Genomic DNA, 20,724 nt, shown 5'->3' with positions numbered 1-20,724 from the left:
CACGGGCTCCTTGCCAGGCACGGGTCCAAGCATATTTCAGTCAGGACTTGAAATTAGGGGAGCCGGTTCAAGTTTGTGCTCTCAACCGCTGGCCGCCTTGGGGATGCCTTCCTGTCTCCTTCCCAGAGCTGGGCTAGGAGCGCCTCCACCTTGCTCCTCTGAAGCCCTGTGCTAAAGTCCCCATCATAGCCTGGGACTCAGGACTGCAAGGACCTTGGACTTGCCTTTCCCTGTAGACACTAAGGTCCGTGAGGACAGGGTCAGGGTTATATCCAGGCACAGTAAGGCACACAACTCAAGCGTCTGAATGCATGACATAATGAAATAATGAGAAAGACCAGGCCTTTCTCCCACAAGAGCTCCTAACCCAGTGAGGGAACAGGCTTCCATACAATGACCGTGACACCTCGTAGACAGGCTACAGGGGCCGGAGTCAAGTTTATAAATCAGGTTGCAAACTCACATGGGGAAAGACCAGTGACCTCTGCCTGGAGGTACAAGGAAAGGACCGGATGGTGCTTAATCGGGAATGAGTCATATTTTAACCAGCCAAGAAGGGAGAAGGAACAACATGAGTGAAGAAAGCACAGGGCACGTTGGAGAACAGTGAAGAATATTTCCGTTCAAGCACACACATACCCGAATGAGCTCCTGCAATAGACCAGGTGTTGTCTAGGTTCAATGAGTCAGACAAACCCGTAAGACATAGTCCCTTCCCTTCCTACTCCAGCGAGGGAGGGAGACCCATAAACTGGCCATGACAGGAATTGAGAACTGCGACTTCCCAGCCAGGACGCCCAACCAGGAATGGGGTCCAAGTGCGCCCGGGTGCTGATCCTCCAGTGCGAGGAGGCTAGATGGGGGCCTGGCCAGGGCCTCTGGTCTCCAGAAGTCCTCAGCTAGCACCCAGGTGACCCACAGATGCTTCTGTTTTCTACACGTGCCGTGAGGAGGAAGAGTCAGGAAGCTCTCACAGGATGGAGCTGCCCTGGGAGTGGAGGATCAAGGCAGGCTTTCCAGGGGGGAGGATTGTCGAATTGGACCTTGACAGTAGGGTAAGAGCTCACCAGCAAGAAAGGTGGAAGAGACTTTGGACAAAGGAAGAGCTGAGAGTGGTAACAATAAAAACAGCATTCACAGGGTTGGTCTGGTCGCATCGTGGTTAAGTCCACGCACTCCTCTTTGGCAGCCCAGGGTTCACAGGTTCGGATCCCGGGGACAGACATACACATCACTCATCAATCAATGCTGTGGCAGCATCCCACATGCAAAGTGGGGTAAGATTGGCACAGATGTTAGCTCAACAACAATCTTCCTCACCAAAAAAAAAAAAAAAAAAAAAAAGACAACATTCACTGAACAGTTATGAAATGCCACAGCAAATCAAGGCACAGAGAGTTTAAGCAACCTTCCCAAAGTCACACAGCCAGCAAACAGTGAAGCTGGGATTCACACCAGGCAAATTTGTCTTGTAGTTCCAGACTATGGCACTATGCCACCTCTTATTAGAAAAGCATTGAGGCATAAAAGTGGGGTGAGGGGGGGAAGAGGGGAAAAAAATCCAGAAGGAAGGGAGGACAATATGAGCAGCGTGGTTTTCTTGGGACTTGGAACGCTGGGCAGTCAGTGATGAGAAACGGGCGGGGAGGAGGACACAGCATCCAGCTTGGGCCAGGAGGGCCACACGGGCAGTTGGCATGGAGTGTGTGCCAGGCAGCTGTTTCCGGAGTTTTGGAACTAGACAGAGAGGTCGCACCATGTGTCTGCAGATGTGGGTAAGGGCCAGGCTATCCATGTTGCAAACTCCATATTAGGGAGTTGGGCAGGACTTAGCAAATAGGGAGCCATTGATTCTCATGGGCAGGCGATGGTGGGCTCCATCTTGAGCTTCGAGAAGATAACTCAGAACAGTGTCAAGAATCAAGAGGAGAGGTGAGAGCTTCGATGGAAACGTGTTGGAAGGATACTGCTATCACCCAGCGTGGCGGGAGGCTGGCGGGGCTCACGGGCATGGCGTAGTCCATGGGCTAGAAGATCACGTGATTGCTTCATGGTTTGTATATTTCTTTCCTGACAATTTGCACCATCTCAGGAGGGGGTCCCAAGAAGAGCACACTGCTCTCCCCTTAACACGCCCCTCCTAGCCCGCCCTTTTTGCTGTCCCCCCTTCTCAATGAATCCTCCTTAATCTTGCCCCAGCGACTCCAAATGCCTCAGCCCTGCCTGTGCACAGCATCTTTAGCTCCTTGGGCCCTGCTCTCTAGCCCACGGGGCTTCTCAGGGCATTTCTGCCAACAGATATTGGAGTGGTCTCCTTGAAAGGAAGTCCGGGGAAGCCAATTTCCTCCACCTGTCGCACAAGCAGGTGCTTCTCGAATCCTTCCGCCCCGGGGATTTCTGTAGTCTGCGTCCCACTGCCCTTGCACCTGCTTCTGCCTTGGGCGTACGGCCTCTTAGGGTCAGTGTCCTGTGTCTTAAATCAACCTCATCTCCTCTAATAGGTTGTAACAGAGGCCTCCTATTCCTGTCATTTATTTTGAGCCATCCTCATTCCCCAAGAAGGGCCCACAGTGGACGTTTAATTACAACACATTGCATTTAAAAGAGAATGAGGGAACTATCTCCTTGTCAAACAGGACTTCTGTAGGGGGAAAAAAACTGATTTGAAAGAATTGATGTTATAAATGTGTCCGTGCAGCCCCAGAGCCCCAGCTGGGTCCTAAGCTAACTGTAGTTCAGAATGTCCACTCCGGTCTGACCAATGAGTGGGGCCAGCCACCAAAGGCTGCTTTCCCCCAGCCATTTCCACCTTCAGGAGAACAAAGGCCCGTCCAATCGTGCCTGGGTTGAGAGGTTGGGGAGGGCGTTGGGATGCTTGTCTCCGAAATCCAGCTCGGGCTCAGCCCGGGGCCTCACTTCGGAGCTTTCCTTTTTGAGGCAGAGGCTGCAGGCAGCGGCTGTCTCCGTGGCAACCACACAGTTTAGTCCCACGAGGACCAAAAGCAGCCGAGTGAGGGAAGCCACACTTTCCCAATTCTCCCTGGGACAAATGTGGCTTTTGGATGACCCTGCCTTCAGCAAGGAAACCATGTCCCAGGCTGGGCCTGAGGCTCCATCATCACGTGGGTTTGTGGACAATGGACATCCACCTTGGCCTCAAGACCCTGGGTACCTGTTTGTGGGCCCACAGGAGACCCCTGTCACCTCAGAAACAGCGAGGTGTATCTGAGGGGTGGTCACATATAGGAGTGGCTCTGAGTCAGTGAAGCTGGGGGCCCTTAGGAGACAGACGGCTACAGGCCTAACTGTGGGGACCGAAAGGTGGCTGGGCGAATCTGGTCATGCTGGCAAGAACCAGAACCACAGGGCACATCCTTTGACTACCATTCAAGCAGAATGTTCTAGTCATCTGCAAGAGAAGTCAGCTCATGTAACTTGGGGACCCAATCTCTATAGAAATGAATCTGACTGAATTAAGGAATTTTCTTTTTTCACTCCCAATAGAATGACGAAAGCAACACAGGACAGTTCCTCCTCATTATTTAATTGGTGGACACACTCATTGGAACCAAGTTGCATGATCATCAGGGGTTGTGTGCACGGACACAGGACACACTTGGTACCCTACACAAAGACAACACGTTCATTAGAGGTACAGTCAATCCAGGCGCTATTTTCCTGAGCGACACCTAAAATAAGGACTCAGCACACACAAAAATCACACAGAGTAACCATACAAACACATCGATCAGACATGCCGAGCTGAAAACACCAAACAATTCCCTCTCTAATACAAGCAAACTCTGAGCAGGGTTCAAGTGCTCAGCTTTTAGTGTCATTTCTTTTAATGTTGATACTGATGTACACACAGACCTATCTCCTTAACAAAAACACGCTCAGTGGAAGTATGAATATACTGACAAACACATTCAAGGGGATCAGCCAATAGTAATGCTAAATTTTGTCTTCTGGGAGATTTTCTCTCTTTTTTTGGCATTTCTTTTTTTTATTATTTTATTGAGGTCGTATTGGCTTATAACATTGCATAAGTTTCAGGTTACATTATTATATTTCAGTTTCCGTACAGACTGTATCATGTTCACCACTAATAGTCTAGTTTTTATTCATCACCACACATATGTGTCCCTTTACCCCCACCCCTTTCCCCTCTGGTAACCACTAATCTGTTCTCCTTCTCCATGTTTGTTTTTCTTCCACATATGAGTGAAATCACACAGTGTCTTTCTCCACTTGACTTATTTTGCTTAACATAATACCTTCAAGGTCCATCCACGTTGTCCCAAAAGGCATGATTTTGTCTTTTTTCTGACTCAGCAGTATTCCATTGTATATATATACCACATCTTCTTTATCCAATCTTCTGTTGATGGTCCTTGGTTGTTGTGAATCATGCTATGATGAGGTTTTCAATTTTATTTACTAATTTTCTTCAAATTCACTACTTAAATCGAGGGTAAGAGGTTGGGACTGTTTTTTCTCCCTGCACCATCTTACGTACAATGCCATAGACTTCCATTTTTCCAGTCAACATGGAGATGACATAAGCCTCTTCTTAGTGGTCTCAGGAAAGGCAGATATCCTAGTTGCCACAGTGAAATGAAAGCGAGATTCCCTCATGGAGAAATTCTGAAAATTCCATTCACTGACAAATTTTGTCATGTAAAATTTCTCCCATCGACTTTCAGCATCCAAAATCACAACGGATCAACCCCATTGAATAAGATTCCCTTTTAGGCCATTAATGAGATTTAAGTAAAAAGACACCTTCTATTTGTGTTCGTTCCCTGCAAACGTTATGAATGTTATGAGTAGTCATTTTAACTACTGCCCAGACAAAATGAAAAAAAACCTTTTTTTGGTTCATGCCTTTGTAATTTTTCTAATCAGATGATCTTTTAATAGTTTCCTTCTAAGATTTCCTTCTTCAGCCACTGAGTTTACAGTCTATTCAAGGCTGAAATAACTATTTATGGATATTTAGATTGCCTTATATACTTCCAGCACATCTGTTTTGGGCAAAGTTCCACTACTTCCAGAGAAAACTGAGACTAGAGTGTTCAACAAGATAGCCTCTCCAATTCTATACCAACACCTTCACCATCTATTATATTTAAATAAGTATATTGGCTTCTTCCTAAACTAAGGATTAAATATAATATTTTATGTTAATAGTTCTAGGTTCATGTATGGCATATCCTATACTCAAGTTAATAATTCCTATTTGCTATACACTTATGAGAAACCCTTGTAAATGATTTGACGATCAATACATATTCCTCGGAACCTAACCATGGGAAATTTTCCCAAATGTAGAAAAAGATTCATGCACAAAGATGCTCACTCCACTGGCCAACTGGAAACAGTCTTCAGTGACCAACATTACAGAAATCACTAGAGGTTGAATATTACACAATTATTAATATAACGTTTAAGAAGACCATGAATATAAAGAAAACGTCTTTGGTTAAATACTAAGTGAAAAAGCTTATGTAAAATTCTCTATGTGGTATGATGACACTAGGTAAAATTTTAAAAGAGAAATAAAACATGCATAGAAAAAAACAGACTTGGAAAAACATCCAGAAATGTTAAGAGTGATTATCTTCAGGTAGTGGGACTATTTATATTCATTCTACTTTTCTGGGTAGTCTAAATTTTCTAGAATATTCATGAATTACTTTTAATCAGAAAATCATAAATATGAGGAGCACCCAATGAGAACAAAATCAGTGGTGCCTCTCAGGTTTCCATTTATTGGTGGTGATTTTTCACATGGTTAAGGATGGGGTACTTCTTTCAGTTGGAGTTCCTGGTGAATGTTGAGAGGGAAAGATGCTATGATAGCCTTTGATAGATAAAAAGCATAAAGAGAAATGAAAGTAATTTCTCCTGAAAGGAGCAGAGTCCTCTTGCTCCAGCATGTTTTAGAGTTTGATCTGATTTGGGAAACTTAACAATATGCCAAATAATTAGTCACATAATACAAAACTTTAGAAAATAGTGGAGAATCAACTGAAGATAAACAAAATAACGCTACCGCAGGGAAGCACGACCAGGTTCTCATTCCTAGGAGACATGTTACATCATAGGCGTGGGTCAAAAGTCAGAAAAGCGAAGGAAAAACGAGGACGCAGGAACACACTTTAAAATGATCAACAGCAAGAACTAGTCACCGAGACTCAAAGTAATAGGGCCACTTGCAGGGGAAGCCCGTCGTAGGAGATGTTCTTCTTGTCTGTCCATCCTCACGTGTGAAATCAATCACACGTTTTATTCTCAGATTTGAGCACGCTAGAGTGATTAAAACCATCTGCTGTGTACCCAGGGCCTGACCAATCTCAGTTAGGGCAATAAGAAAATTGTTGCTCAGTCAGCATTCCTTGAATCTTTCTCCCTTAGATATCTGAGATGACCTGTGAAAACAGAGAAAGAACACTGTGTTAAGAATTGATTTCCCACTCCCATTCTCAGGATACGATCGGCTTCGAAATACATTGGTGATACACTGGGCATGGGTCCAAATACACCACCAAAAACTGAGAGATTTTCTTTTGCTGTTGAACTGGCTACAAGACCATTTGTTCTCTTAAAGATGTGAGTTCTGACCAGCTTGCCAGTGTGAATGGAACGACTACAGTTGAATGGTCAAGGCTCAACTCATTCAGCCTAGGTTAGGACCCGGAAAGTTTCTGAGGACTTTATCTGCTGAGTGGCTTCCATGTAAATAAAAGAGTGAGCTGATAATAAAGTTAAGAGCTGCAATAATTTATAGAAATAGTTTTATGATGACACCCAAAGGAACTTCAAATTCTTTCACTGATCTAGAATTTAAGTGCAGCATATACAAGAATCAATGGACTATTATGTAGGGATTGAACAATTTCCAGTGACCTTACTTCCCCTATGGTCCTTAGGGAAGGTGTCCACTCCTAAGTATAAAGGCATGAAAAACAAATGGCTTTACTCTCATCCTGGTTCTTATTTCCTTTCCACCTTAGCGTGGGAGAAAGAAAAATGTCTGTACAATTGTCTATTGATTTCAGCCCAAGTTACTGGATCAAAGGCTAATGCAGGGATGGAGAGCTCAGGAGGGCAAAGAGATAAAGGCTTGCCTCAGAGTGTTGGCTCCCTGCCTTACCTCCACTGGTGCTAGTTCACTCCCATCTGGGTTGTCATCCTCTTCCCCTGGCCCTACCGCAAGGAAAGATTACCTTCACCCCACTAGATAAAGAAGTATCAAGGAACAACCAGAAGAATGATGTTTTAGCAGCATATAGCTGGTTACCTATAAAATTTCACTTACAGAGAACTTCTCAAGGCTATGCCAGCCAGGCAACACCAAAAAGAAGAAAGTGGATCTTACACTCAGAAGAAGAAATAATACAAAAAAAAAAAATTGGGCATGCCAAGTTCATTGCGTCTAAAGATATCAGTGGTTAAGAATTTACGGGGCACCTGTCTTCTCAAAGCTCTTCCTCTCAGCCTCTTTCTTTCACGGACGGCCCACAGAGAAATAATGTAAGGCCCTTCTCTCAATGCAAGTTCATTCATCAATTAATTAGCTCACCATATATTCGTAAAAAGTTCAGCTTAAGCAAAGGGCAAGTTGGTAAGAAGCCAGTCTGTCTGCTCATTTTACTCACAGTCAACACATTTGAAAGAGAACAAGAGACGAGGAGATTAGAGCTCAAAGAGGCAGATGTGCGCATCTCATTTTGAATCTTTTCTGATTATTACACCTTTGTGACTTTTCAAAATCCTTTCAATTGTTTTATCTCTCCCTGATTGTTTTTTCTCTATTTCAGCTCACCAATTAAACAAAATGGCAAATGTTTCAAAACTCAAATTATAATTTATTGTAAGGTATAATATTGTTTTCATTAAATACTACTATGAAAGAATTGAAATACATTCTTCCTAAATATGTGGAGGTTTATTCTCTTGAGCAACTACGGAGCTATACTCGTCTTTCAGATTATATAAAATATGCATCAATATTGCCCAAACAACGTCCTCCATAGAAGAGGGCTTTTTAATATGATTAATAATTGTCAGAACCCAAGGAAAAGTACCAAGTGACCAGAAATATTGAAAGGAAGCTGATGCAACACAATTACCCCTATAACACAGTCACTCGGTGAAGAGAAGTTCTGCAGTGTGAGTATCTACAGCATAGGCAGTAATCGGTGTCTGAGCCTCAGCACAGATCCCAACACAGTTCTGCCAGCACTTAGTAGCAAGAGAGGAAGGAAGGGAGGGAAGGGGGAAGGAAGGAAGGAAGGAAGGAAGGGAGGGAGGGAAGAGGAAAGGAAGGAAGGAAGGAAGAAATGAAGTCTTAATTGCAATTCACTTTCTCAAAAAATCCTAGTCACATGGAATGCCCATTGCTGGTTTTTCCTAGCTCCACGTGTCCCTAACAACACTTTTAACATTTGGTTTCAGAATTGGGACAAGTAATGGGACACAATTAAAGCAAATGGGAAGATCATGGTGCAAAGTCTTGGGTTCTATTCTGCTGGTTAATTGAATTACATTTTTATTGTGCAAATGAGCTACTGCCAGAAACCTTGAATGCCTTACTAAAACATTTCTGGTAGTGAAAAGGTGATCAACATACATTTATATAGTCCATAGCAATAAACATAAATAATGTCTTATGAGAATGAAGTGCAGGTTTTAGGCACTGATCTGTAATGCTATCCATAATACAGAGTTAAGTAAGAAAAACAATACCAAATCTTAGAACAATGTGACCTTGATTCCATTAATTCCAAAATAGCTGTAGAGTTTGCAGGTGCTTTTAAAAGATCCAAGGGGATACTTGGACCTTACTGCTAGCCTCTGGCCAGTGCAAAACTGGTGGGAAAAGTAACGTGAGGAAAGGCTCCACTGTTCCTCCCTATGTCCCCGTACTGTTTGAAGTTTTTACACAATGCGTTGTTTTCCAGTCTGATCAAGTGTGAAAATAAAAGAACTGAGAAAAATACCATGATTTTGGATTCATCTTAAAACATGTCAATTTTCAGGGCAAAAACTCATTAAAATGATTTACCTCCTATGATGAGATTTTCCTCCATCAGCATCCGTGCAGTTTTATTTGATTTTATTAGCAATCTCTTTCAGAAGACCCTTCAGATCATTCAGCTTGGAAAGGGGGAAAAAAGAGAATTGACGTTAAGATCAATTTTCCAACTTTAAATTTTAAATTATCACTCCATGACTTTTTCATTGGTCTTAAGATCAATTTTCCAACTTTAAATTTTAAACTATTACTCCATGACTTTTCCATTACTCTATGACTTTTAAATTATTACTTTATGAAACAGACATATATATTAAACAGCAAGTGTAAGACACGCCTGGAATAGGGCAGAATGAGTGATATGCTCTTTCAGACCCTGCCCACTGCCTACTTTCTGAAATCATATCACTAGCACATAATCATTAGCACCGATTGGTATTGGTTTTACTCAAAGGCAAGTCCCTAGGGTTCCTACCTAGAAATGACAGATTTTAACGACACAGAGAAATAATATATAGAAACAATAATGTTATCTGTAATGAATACTAATAAAATTATAAGATTCCAATGAAGTTTTGCTTTGACAAAAGTATAATACTAAGACAATTAAAATGATACAATACTCATAAATCAAGTTTTTGCAAATAAAGTGGCTGCCCTCAGAACAAAGCAGTATAAAGAGTAAAACAATTTAAGTAAAAGGCAAAATAAAATTATTTTGGATAATGCATATTTCACAAGTTTATTACACCAGATGCACGAAGCTCATTTTAAATGACATGCCACATTGGTACCCTTGATAAAAGCTACGCAATGCCATTTCCATACAGTTGATTTCTAACTTGCTACGTCACTTACTCAGGCAAAACTCCATGTTTAACTTGGGCTTATTTCCAGTCATAACCTCTTCATTTAACTCTTTTTAAAAAAGAACAAAAAGAAGCCATAAGGACGAATGGCTGCCCCAAATAAAGAAGGCATGTGAGATCCCTACTTACAGACTTAAGGTCAATTGTGAATGACTTTGCTTTCTGGTATAATGAGATGGAGAAATTTCTTATTCACTAGAGGAGCTTTTGGGAAAGCCCTGTATTTGTTGACAGTAAAATGATTGAACGAGCTGTTTGAAGTGGGATGGCAGACTCCGAGAGCTCGCTCAAGAAACAGTGATGACTCCTAAACTTCCCTGTGGATAGAAAGGAGAGGCTTTCCTGTTGCTCAGAAGAGGAGCGATAGAGGGTGGAGGAGGGACTAAGAAGGAGAGGGAGGGGCGGGGGAGCAGGAGGAGAAGGGGCTGGGGTCAGGAAAGAAGCGGGGGCAGAGAGGTCTGAAATCACACGGGCGACAGCCGGCCGACGGCTCCATGCTGCACAGTTTGAGGCTTCCCCAGCATCCACCCCAATTCTACCCAAACCTACCACATGCCTGGTGTAGGTGGGCTTCTTGTGGGAACTGGCAAAGGGGCTGAGCTCCACAGCCAGGGGGATGCACAGGGTATCAAACCTGCAAACACTTCTCTGAGGTCCCCGAGACCCTTGGCTTGCACATGCGTGTGAACAGCCTTCAATTATGATTTCAATTATACGGGACTCCCTCAGCCCCCACCTCCCACAACCCCAATGCTTAGGCCCCCTGTCCCCACTGACCGTGTCGCCCTGCCCAAACCCCACTGATTGGGCGGTCTCCCTGGCCCGTGGGAGTTGGGCCAGCTGGTGCAGTGCCCTGGTTCTGCCAATGACCTCTGACCTAGGCGTTACAGGTGTCCAGAGGGCTGAGGCTCCTGCCCTGTCGCTCCCTGCCCCTCCCACGCTTGCTGCCGGCCTGTCCATCCTCTGTGTGCCCCAGAGGAAGGAGAGCATCAAGGCGTAGCTTTCAGAATCTCCAGCCCATCTCCTAGGCTGACTTTCCATGAGCTCCTTCCAAAGTCACGCCAAGCGGAGCCACAAGTAAAACAACACAGCAAAACAAACAAAAACTGGACAAGCCCCTGGCACCTCTATTCCTTGAACCAAACTATTTAAGCCCCTCTTATGTGGCCACGCTGATTGCCCAGAGGGCTCTTGGAAGGGAGGATGCCAGATAAGTCCCTCTTGAGCTAAAACACCCAAAATCGAGCCTAAAGAGGCAGTAAGTTCTTGCACAGGATGACCCGGCCTCCCTACTCGACGTTCCCGGTTCATGCGGCCCCTCCGTAGCTGCCTCAAACATTCCCTGATTCTCTGGACTCAGGGCCATCAGACAGCGGCTGGCCGTGCCCCCAGCTAATGTAGACTCGGGCAATCTGGAATGCAGGCTGGATGCTGCACACAACATCCTTACTGCCATCCAGTCCTACCTAATTCAGCTTGAAAATGCTCCTACACCCAAACCATTTAGCAAAGGACCCAACCATGAAATTCGGGGGCCATGCTGTGCTTCGAAGGCACTGAACCCAACGCCTGGCACATGGCAGGGGCTCAGTAAATACTATTGCCATGTGGCCTAGCCACAGATGCAGCCAGCAATATATTGAAATATAAATATATGACATGGGAAAAGTGAATAGTCACATAAGGTTTTATATATACATTATTTATTACATATTCTATATGTCTAATATAAATAATCTTAGAATCCAATCCCTTATTCTTATTTTCATACATTCTGTTCAATATTCTTTCAATTTTCTCATCTTTAAAACTTTCCAGCACTTTTCTTTCCCCTCTCCACTGATTATAGCCATGATCCACACCCTAGCGTGATCGTTCATGCAGATACTCAACTCCAATAACGTAGGAGTCTTCCCAGCCCCTCAGTGAAAAATAGCAAGAGTACATCAGAATGAGAGCAGCTATAACAGGATAGACTCTTCCGTGATAGGCGTCTCCAAAGATGGCTGCCACCCGTTCCTTTCTCCCTGTACACGTGTGCCACTCCCACATCACAGGTGGGTTACTCCTCCCCCACCTCAGTCTGGGCTGGCCTGGGACTGCTTTGATCAATAGACCGGTAGAAGTGACATTGTGACAGGTCCAGGCTTAGCCCTCCAGAGCACTGGCAGTTTCTCCTTCCTCGCTCTTGGAAGCCAGCCGCTACGTAGGAAGGGGGACTGGCTCGAGACCACCAGGCTGTGACAAGCCCAAGCCACATGGACAAGACATCAGGTGGGAGAGAAAAGGCACTTTGCCAGATCCTGGACTCACCACCAGCTGAATCCAGCCCAGTAAACCCACCCGAGAAAACAGGAAGCTGAAGAACTGTCCAGCTGAACCCGTCCCAAACTCTGATCCCCAAAACAAGGGGAAAGTAAAATGATTGTTGGAAGCCACTAAAGTGTAGGGTCGTTTGCTGTGCAGCGATAGGTAACTAAAGCGAACTGTGACTAAAATATTCGATTGTCAGTGCAGAATGGACCATCACACTCAGTAGTTGACGCCCGTGTATAAAGCCAGAAGTTCCAGGGGAAGGAAAGGAGAGGAAGACTGGGATGGAAGAGAAGAGCCCCTCTGGAGGGTGGGAGAGGCAGAATGGCATGAGGCATGGACCCAACAGAGCTCAGGAGAGGCGGCCCATGAAAACACGGCCTCGGTTTTCCAAAATGCTGATGGTAAATACATAAATAAGTCAACAGGAAATTGTGAACTGGATAAATTCTCACATTGGAGCTCCATGAGGGGCACCTTTTGTTCATTTATTCATTCAACAAACATGCATTGAGATCCTCCCTTAGGGTGAAGTACTGGGTGCTGGAGATTCTGCCACACTAGACAGGTGTCGTCTGGCTGTTAAATCTCATAGTGCTGGGAGGGAAGATGAACGCTATCGTCCAGGATGCCATTCTCAAAATACCATGATGAAATAGCAGATATTGTCTCCTCTTCACATTCTAACAGGGATCCAGCACTTATGAATCGATTCTAATTTCTGCTAAATCTAATCATGATTTCTGGCTTCCCAGCTCAGGCTGGAGGTGAATACATTCTTCCTGTGCCTGATGCTCAAATGTGTATTCAGGTATTTGCAATGCCCTTCAAATTGGTTACAAATTAGAGTGGCATCAAAGACCAGCATAGAGGCTCGCAGGCTCCCACATTGCTCTTCTGAGCCTCGCTAATGTTCCCTGTAATTGTAAGCATCTTCCACCTGCCTCTACAGCCGAGCGAAAGAGAAGAGGGGTCCTGTGCTAGACAGAAACAGAAAAGACTCTAGAGTTCACGGAAACAGGATTTCAGCACTATTCCCCACATGGGCTGGGAGCATCCGAGAAGCAATTCCCTTCCAGCACCCAGACCTTACGCACTGGATGAAGAAAGCTGAATGTGGAACAGGGTCACACCTATGTTTTTGTTAATAATTAAATTTTTTTCTTTTCTGACCGTGATCACTGGCCTCTCAGTGACAGCTCAAAGATAATAGAGATAAAAACATATATTTCCCAAACTATAAAGAGAAGTATACCTTGGTATCCAGCTGCCTAAATCGATGCCTCATTCTTCGAGGAAGTTAGAAATAGAGAGCGAACAAGAGACAGAGAGAGAGAGATTGAGAAAAATCTATGAGACTCCATTTTACAGTCTTTTAAAGGACGAAATACAGATCACTTTCATTTTCAGCTAAACATCAGCTGCATTTATCTTTTTGACTTTCTTCCTAATACCCAAAGCAGAATTCGCTTTCTCCCCAGTTAGAGATGGAGCCTTTATTTGATGGGGTGGTGGGAGATGACCTGTAAGGTCCCTCCCTTCCAAACTCAAAATCTCAGAGTCTAGGAATGGAGAAGAGCTTAGCGCGTCTGCCTTGTTACTCAAGGAGAGAGAGCACGCCATGCGTCCTGTGCAGCCCAATAGCTGTGTTAAACCTAACAAACAGATTAGTTGTGCTTATATTTACTCTTTTTTTGCTAGAGTGAATTTCAAGATGTGTTGGGAGCTCTGACTGTTACCCAGAGTAACTTCACATTAAGAAGGTCACATTCTGAGAGACCCTGCATAATCCATTCTTTGTGCACCATCCATGGATTTAGTCACATATCTAGCTGTATGGGATGTTTATTAAAACTCCATGCAATTCATAAACAACGTTCAGGACTTCTCAGCCTGTAACAGATCAACCAAACGGTTTTACCATCTTCTAACCTCTCTATATCTTCATCACAGAGATACACATGGGACCCCTGCAGGATGATGCCAGTTGCCCATGATCTGTGGGTTTTCCAAATCCACCTCTGCAGCCACGGCAGAGGGACCTACACACTTGTTACGTGTTTCCTGCCCTGCCCTGCAGACTCCAAATACCTCTTTCTTTCCCAGGACCTTAAAGGACAATAAGGATGGTAGATGGGTGGCTTTGCCCTTCTCAAAAGGCTGACTCACGCTTACATGTTTGTCATCTTCAGTTCCCTAGGTAATATCTTTTTGGCACTATTGCTCTCTGCTGAAAATTCTCCTTACAGAGTTTGCTCAGATACGCTGCCTATGTTCTGCCAGCTTACGTATACAAGGGGAGCCTTGCAAAGCAGAAAGGAACGACTGACATACTCCTCTGACGTGTCGTTGGCTTTTGTGTTGATCTTGACAAGGTAATTTTCTTTCATGACACCCTCCCATGCCAGAGTCTCGTTGTCTTCATTTTTGAAACCTTGAATAATGAGACAAAGAAAAACATTCAAATCATTTCATTTGTCCCCTAGCTCCTCAGTCAACTCCTGCTAGGCATTTTCTGATACTCTGGAACCAGGAGAACTCGATTCGTCCAGCACAGGCTGATCTGACTAACGTTACTTACTAGCGACAGCAGCAGAGTGACATCGTATCAGTGAATTTCTCGGTAACATTGAGGAATTGCAGCTGCCTGCGCCAAACAGGAATGCAATCGTTATTCCAAACAGAGATTGATCTAGAGCCTGTCTGTGTGTTCTGGAACTTAGCAGAATCATTTCACTAATGAATTTGGTTCTTACAGCTCATACACGCACCTCTTCCATTTTGATGACATGAAAACGCTAAACCGATCATTCACTTGGCTGATCACTGATGGACTGCCTACTCTCAACCCTGGGCTAGGAACTTTGAAGGAGAGGAAAATAAGCACCAGACATCATTCCCACCCTTCTGAAACATGCGATCTGGGTGTGGACCTCAAGGAAAATTCTTACATCTAGTCTTCTCCTTTTACCTAAGGCAGGGCACGCTGTAAAATTGGACTGGGACACCTTCCAGTAAGATTCTTAGTTCCATTTCTTACCATGCCTGGGCCTTTCAGATGGTGAGCAAACAAAAGAACAGATCAACATGAGGCCTGTGTTTCAGGTGCTAGTGCAATGGACAGCAATCCTCCATATGACTTCATGGGGGAAAGAAAGCACGTATGTTCGTGCAGGTGGGCACCTGGAACCAATTTATCTAGTTTCATTTTTAAATTATCTTTTAAAATTGTTCATCAACATGTTAGAGTTTAGGAACAATTACAAGATCTCCCTGGATTTCAAAAGAATTCATTGGGACTCAAAGACAGAGCCATACGCTAGTGACAGGACTGAAGCAAATCCCACACGGCAAATACGGGTTTATTTTTAATTGGTGATTATTCACTTTAGAAAATAATTCCTAAAGGAACTTCTTTCCAACGTATTTTTCCCAGCAAAGTGGTTTCCAACATCTTTTCCTCAAACTAAAATGTGTGTAGAAGTGTGATAAGAGTACTTAAAATCAACACAGAAAGGATACAGATGGCTGAAGAGCAAGAATGACAAACGACCAAGAAAAAATGGCTGACCTCTGTAGCAGTCAAGAACGTGCTGGTTGAAAAGATAACATAGCTTCTTCACCAATCAAATTGGAAAATTAGCAGAATCTATAGTAATGACTACACCCTGGGTTGGCAAAGATGTGGATAACCAGGCTTCCCAGGTACTGGGGAAAACCTGCAAATTGTTACAGCCTTGGGGGATGGGGAATGAGAAGGGGGAGGAGGGGGTGGCAGCCAATGTCAAAAGACTTAAATGTGTACATACCCATAATCTAGAAATCGCTCTTCTAGAAATAACTCAAAGGAAAAACATCACTGATATGCTCAAAACGAATGCACGCAACTGTTTATCATAGTGTTATATAATAACACAAAAGTAGAAACAAGCTACATATTTGACAATAAGGGATTGGTTAAATTAATTATGGTACATTGATGTGGTGGAATATTCTACAGTTAAAAACTGCCATGTAGATTACTATTTATGGCTATGGGAAATGGTCACAGTGTGTTATTATTAAATGGATAAATTAGATTATGAATGTGTATGCACAGAGCAATCAAATTATTATACACTCATACAAGAATAATAGAATAAATACCAGTACGTTAACGATATTTATCTCTGGATGGTGGGTTATATATGCCTTTGCTCTTTATTTGTGCTTTTCTATATTTTTCAAATGTTCTGTTAATGAATATGGATACATTTTTAATCATGAAAAATTAAAAATTTGTAAAAATGCAATTACTGGGTAGCATACTTTTTATGATTTGAAGATGTCATCCAAAAAGTACCAAAAGCGGAAGTTTGGATTCTACCTTTTCTGAAAGTTATTTGAAAAATCTTGCATTTTTCTCCAAAAAGGGGCAATTTCAAGCTTAAATTTCATGTCTTCCCCATCATCGGAGGCCAATGCAAAGTAAATTTAGGAAATGAATTAGCGTGAGAGGCTCTGGCAAGCACAGAGAGCTCTGGTTTCTGGAATTAGAGATCGCCAAGGAGAAACAAATGAGCGGGCGGTGACCAGGCGTGCCCGGAAGTCTCGAGTGAGGGACATGGGCTCGTGACTCCCTCTCTCCCGTCATTACTGCATGCTGGGTGGAGAAGATCCTGCCCTGTGCTCTCTCATTTCCCTCTACTGCTTGGTTCCTTCCTGAGAATAAGAACTGCTTGACAAGGGGAAATAGCAACACCTTCACATTCTCCACTTGTAAGATCATCACTCTCCCAGGGTCCATGGGAGAGATGGATCCAAACCAAGACCATTCATTTCTGACCTATCTGTTTGCTTGCTCGCGCTGAAGCTCCTGTCCATTTGCTGGCCAAATTGGGGGATTTCTTTCCATTTTTATGTTCATATGATGCTTAATCATTAAATAAATTTTGGGGGGATATAATCCCAAATCTGGAGGACTGGTTTGTCCCTACTTCTATCCTGAGTTTCCTGTTCCACGGATCCTGGACGGAGCATAATGTATCTCTGGAGAGTGGACCCTCATCCCACATGGCCCCTCCAGCCATCCATCCCCAACCGGAATCTGGCCAGTGACGGGGAATTCACTGCCTCACACAACTAGTCGTTTTTTTCCAGATAGCACTAATTGTCAGACATTGTTTTTAATTTATACTGAGTCAAAATCTTCCTTCCTGCAACTTTTATCCATTATTTGTTTTTCTTTGGAAACATTCAGGAAAAAATATAAAACTTGTTGCCAGAGCCTCTAGTAGGCAATTCGTTTTCTAAATTTGCTTTGCATTTGCCTCCAAATCTGAAGGCACCAGTTGTGCCCTGAGCCTTCCTCCCAGGTCCTATAGACACTCGTCCACAACACGGCTTCAAGACAGCCAGAGACAGTGCTGGGACACATCATTCCGTGCCTCAGGTCTTTGGTTGTGGTCTTTGAGCACAGTCAAATTCCAGACCTCAACTTCCAATTCCCCTCTCTGCTATAAAGAATTTTTATTCTTTCAGTTAGAAATGACTCACTTTGTCTTCCAAGGCAAAATGATGGGGAGAAAGACAGCAACGTATCCAAATTGTCAAAACACCTTTCTTATTAAGAAAGGCAATTACACATGTGTGATAGCTAATGACATCCCCAAAGTGCCATTTAATGTCTTGAAATAATGCTATTAAAAGAGTTGACTATGACAATTCTTTCAACTGTGACATGAGTTGGGGGGCGTTGGTACACCGACATTCTGAAAACCAGACTTGAGGGGATCAGAGCTCCAGGGACATCACAGAAGTATTATGACCCATATTGAAGGTCACGTTCACGAGCATCTTGTCTCCACTTCTATGTAGTTAAGGAATCCTACAAAAAATGATGGTTCTTGGCAAGTTAGATTTCTCTTAATTACCAGTGATTATCATGTCTAGGTTAGTAAAATTCATATTTTTACTTTCTGAACCATCAAAATATTTGGGATACACTAAAAGGACAGGAAGGACTGGCCCAATATGGACCACAAACCCAATGATGGCAGTCGGTGACCATTTTATCAGGTTCAGTGAAGAAAAGACCCGAGAGCAACACATAAGCACACACCCAGCAGCCACTGGGAGACACAACACCTGTGAATAGTAGGAACAAGGCACAAACAAAGAAGAAAATGTCTAACTTACCAATATGGAGACAAGAACAACCTAAACATATTCCTTTAACTTTTTGTACTGGATTCTCCCTTAGCTTATCCTCTCCTCAAATTGCCCTCAACACCCATTTTTTTTCCCCCCTTTAACAGAGACTTTTCCTTTTTCCCAGTAGTGGTCCAGTGCTGGGGGACACAGCTCAAGACTCTGCTCCACCCGCTAAACCCTAAACTGACAGCTCTTCTACAAGGCACGAGAATGAGCGTCAGGATTTGAGAGAATCCCTTGGTGTGGCGATCTGAGGATTTCCAAAACAGGCCCCCGGAGTTTCTTGGTTCACTTCTGCCTTGAAGGAAACAAGTTCAATCTGCAAAGGGACATTGTGATGTGGGCTTCATGATGTATGTCCTCGTTTCTCACACTATCATGTCTTCTGCCTACGTTTTGTCCTCCTGTGATCTAGGATGGTTCATTGGGACATGATGGGCTGGCAGCAGGAGGCAGAGGGACTGTGTGGAGCTTCATCTGGCTGTGGGATGCAGCCCACGGTCTTTCATTAGTCCCTTTTCAGCCCTCGACCCTGTGGACCCCTCTCTCTTCTCATCTGACCTCTATAACTTCCGCCTCTCTCTGACCACTCCTCGCTCTGTGGCCGCCTCCCAACCTCTGCCCCTTTGCCTGGCTAACTCCAACTCATCCTCTGGGGCTCAGCTTAAAGGCCCACTTCCTCCAGGAAGTCTGCCCCGACTCACTCTAGTCCGGGGTTTAAGCGTGCACGGTGCGGCTATCACGGCGCCTGCACATTCTCTAAACTAGCCCTTCCTGCACTTCTCGACTAAGGCTTTTTCATTTTCCTCCTGGATTATGAGCCCTGTTTAAAGGCTAAGATGGCTTCTATCTTATTTAGCGCTGTATCCACAGTGCCTGGCTGCCACATGGTGGACACGGCACACTGTACTTGCTGAATTAATGCTCCCAGGCCCCCTTCCTTCCCCATATGGCAGGCTCCCCATGACGCTAACTGCCTTGTCTCAGGTCTGGCTCCACACCAGGCGGTGACCCACGAGCCCAGCCCCCATGTGCCTTTGTTCATAGCTGTATCCCCATAAGGGCTTTACAGTGTTTCTTTTCTACGTGCTGATCTAGGGTCTGGCCCTTTCATGCGTCGCTCTTCTTGTGTACACACAGTGTCCCTCCGCCCCGACACTCATTCTGTTTTTAAACCCAGATCTGCAGTAAATGTGGGGTGGGTTCTACAAAGCTCTTCCAATGGGGACCGTGGCAGGAAGTGAGGGGGGTGGGCTCCTTGCTTTTGGACTTTATAAGAATTCAGTGACTTTCCTTTCTCACTTTTATCCTCCTATTTAGACACTTTACGAGAATTTTTTCACTGCTTCTCGGTGGCAGTCTAGAATAGAAGTGATAAGACGTATTGAAGAAGTCAACCCATTTCTATCCCAAATTGCTAAAGTTCACTTTCTGGAACCAAGTTTGTGCATTTCTATAACATCCACATCGATCACAGAAAAGGTTTTTTTCAAGGAAGGAAAACCTAGAATGTATTCAAATGATTTGTGAAAGTGTATCAATTTTAGAAGAATGGAAAAGGAAAATCAGGTAAGCGCTGAGAAAGATGAAAAAGCTATTTCTTAAAGATCTGTGCTCACCTGCCCAGGCTTGATGAGGATCAAGAAAGACACAGCAAATAGTGTCACGTATGTACATGGGGTCAGCCTACATACTGAGCGTTTCCCAATGGTGCATGCAGTCTTAGCTGTAATAGTGTAAAAAATTTTATTTTAAGCTGTTCAAGGCATCAAAGATGACTTTGGACTGCTCAGAACTATCTGGCTAGAGAAATGTTTTCACTTCTAGTGTGTCAAATCTAGGTTGAATGTGGCAGGTGAGTTATGAGAGGTAAGCCCCTATCCGCACGTCTCCAGCAGCATGGCTCGTTGCAGCTGTGAATGACGGGGTCAGGAGGACTGTGAGAAGCTCGCCTTCTTCTGACAGGCCAGCGTTGGGGTGGGGCAGGCCGTCTCACGGTATCAGCTCCTCCAGCCTGCTCTGGGGAAACCTGGTGTGGCAGATGGCAAAACAGGGCCACAGATTCCCCCCCACCCCGCAGGCAGGCTGTCCTCCCATTGAGAAATGGGGCCTCATTCTCACCTCCCTGGATGTGGGTGGGCCTCTGACTTGCTCTAACCAATAGAAAGCGGCAGAAGAGACGTCATCTGATTTTCTGAGTCAAGACCTCAGAGGTTGCACAGCAACTGCTTTTTGTGGGAACCCAGCCTCCCTGTGTGGGAGCCTGAGCTGGGGGACACTGAGGCTTCCCTTTGACAGCCCAGTCAA

At 44.2% G+C, this 20,724-nt stretch overlaps 1 protein-coding gene across 2 annotated transcripts in view; it reads right to left on the bottom strand.

Moving 5' to 3' along the window:
- Positions 1–3,528: 3,528 nt before the first annotated feature.
- The window catches only part of TRPM8 (transient receptor potential cation channel subfamily M member 8), an 88,829-nt gene continuing 71,633 nt past the window's right edge, over positions 3,529–20,724 (bottom strand). The window contains exons 23-26 of one of the 2 annotated variants that reach the window (XM_070618647.1): positions 14,560–14,659; positions 13,481–13,514; positions 9,074–9,165; positions 3,529–6,434 (exon numbers count right to left, since the gene is read on the bottom strand). In XM_070618647.1, the coding sequence (XP_070474748.1) occupies positions 9,115–9,165; positions 13,481–13,514; positions 14,560–14,659 (185 nt within the window). In that variant the 3' untranslated portion in view covers positions 3,529–6,434; positions 9,074–9,114. The remainder of the gene's footprint in view (positions 6,435–9,073; positions 9,166–13,480; positions 13,515–14,559; positions 14,660–20,724) is intronic. The other variant, XR_011539855.1, reaches the window with a different exon arrangement.

This window comes from Equus przewalskii, chromosome 5, assembly GCF_037783145.1.
Source record: "Equus przewalskii isolate Varuska chromosome 5, EquPr2, whole genome shotgun sequence".
NCBI lineage: Eukaryota > Metazoa > Chordata > Mammalia > Perissodactyla > Equidae > Equus > Equus przewalskii.
The sequence above is the reverse complement of the archived record's forward strand: the minus strand, read 5'-3'. Positions and strand labels throughout refer to the sequence as shown.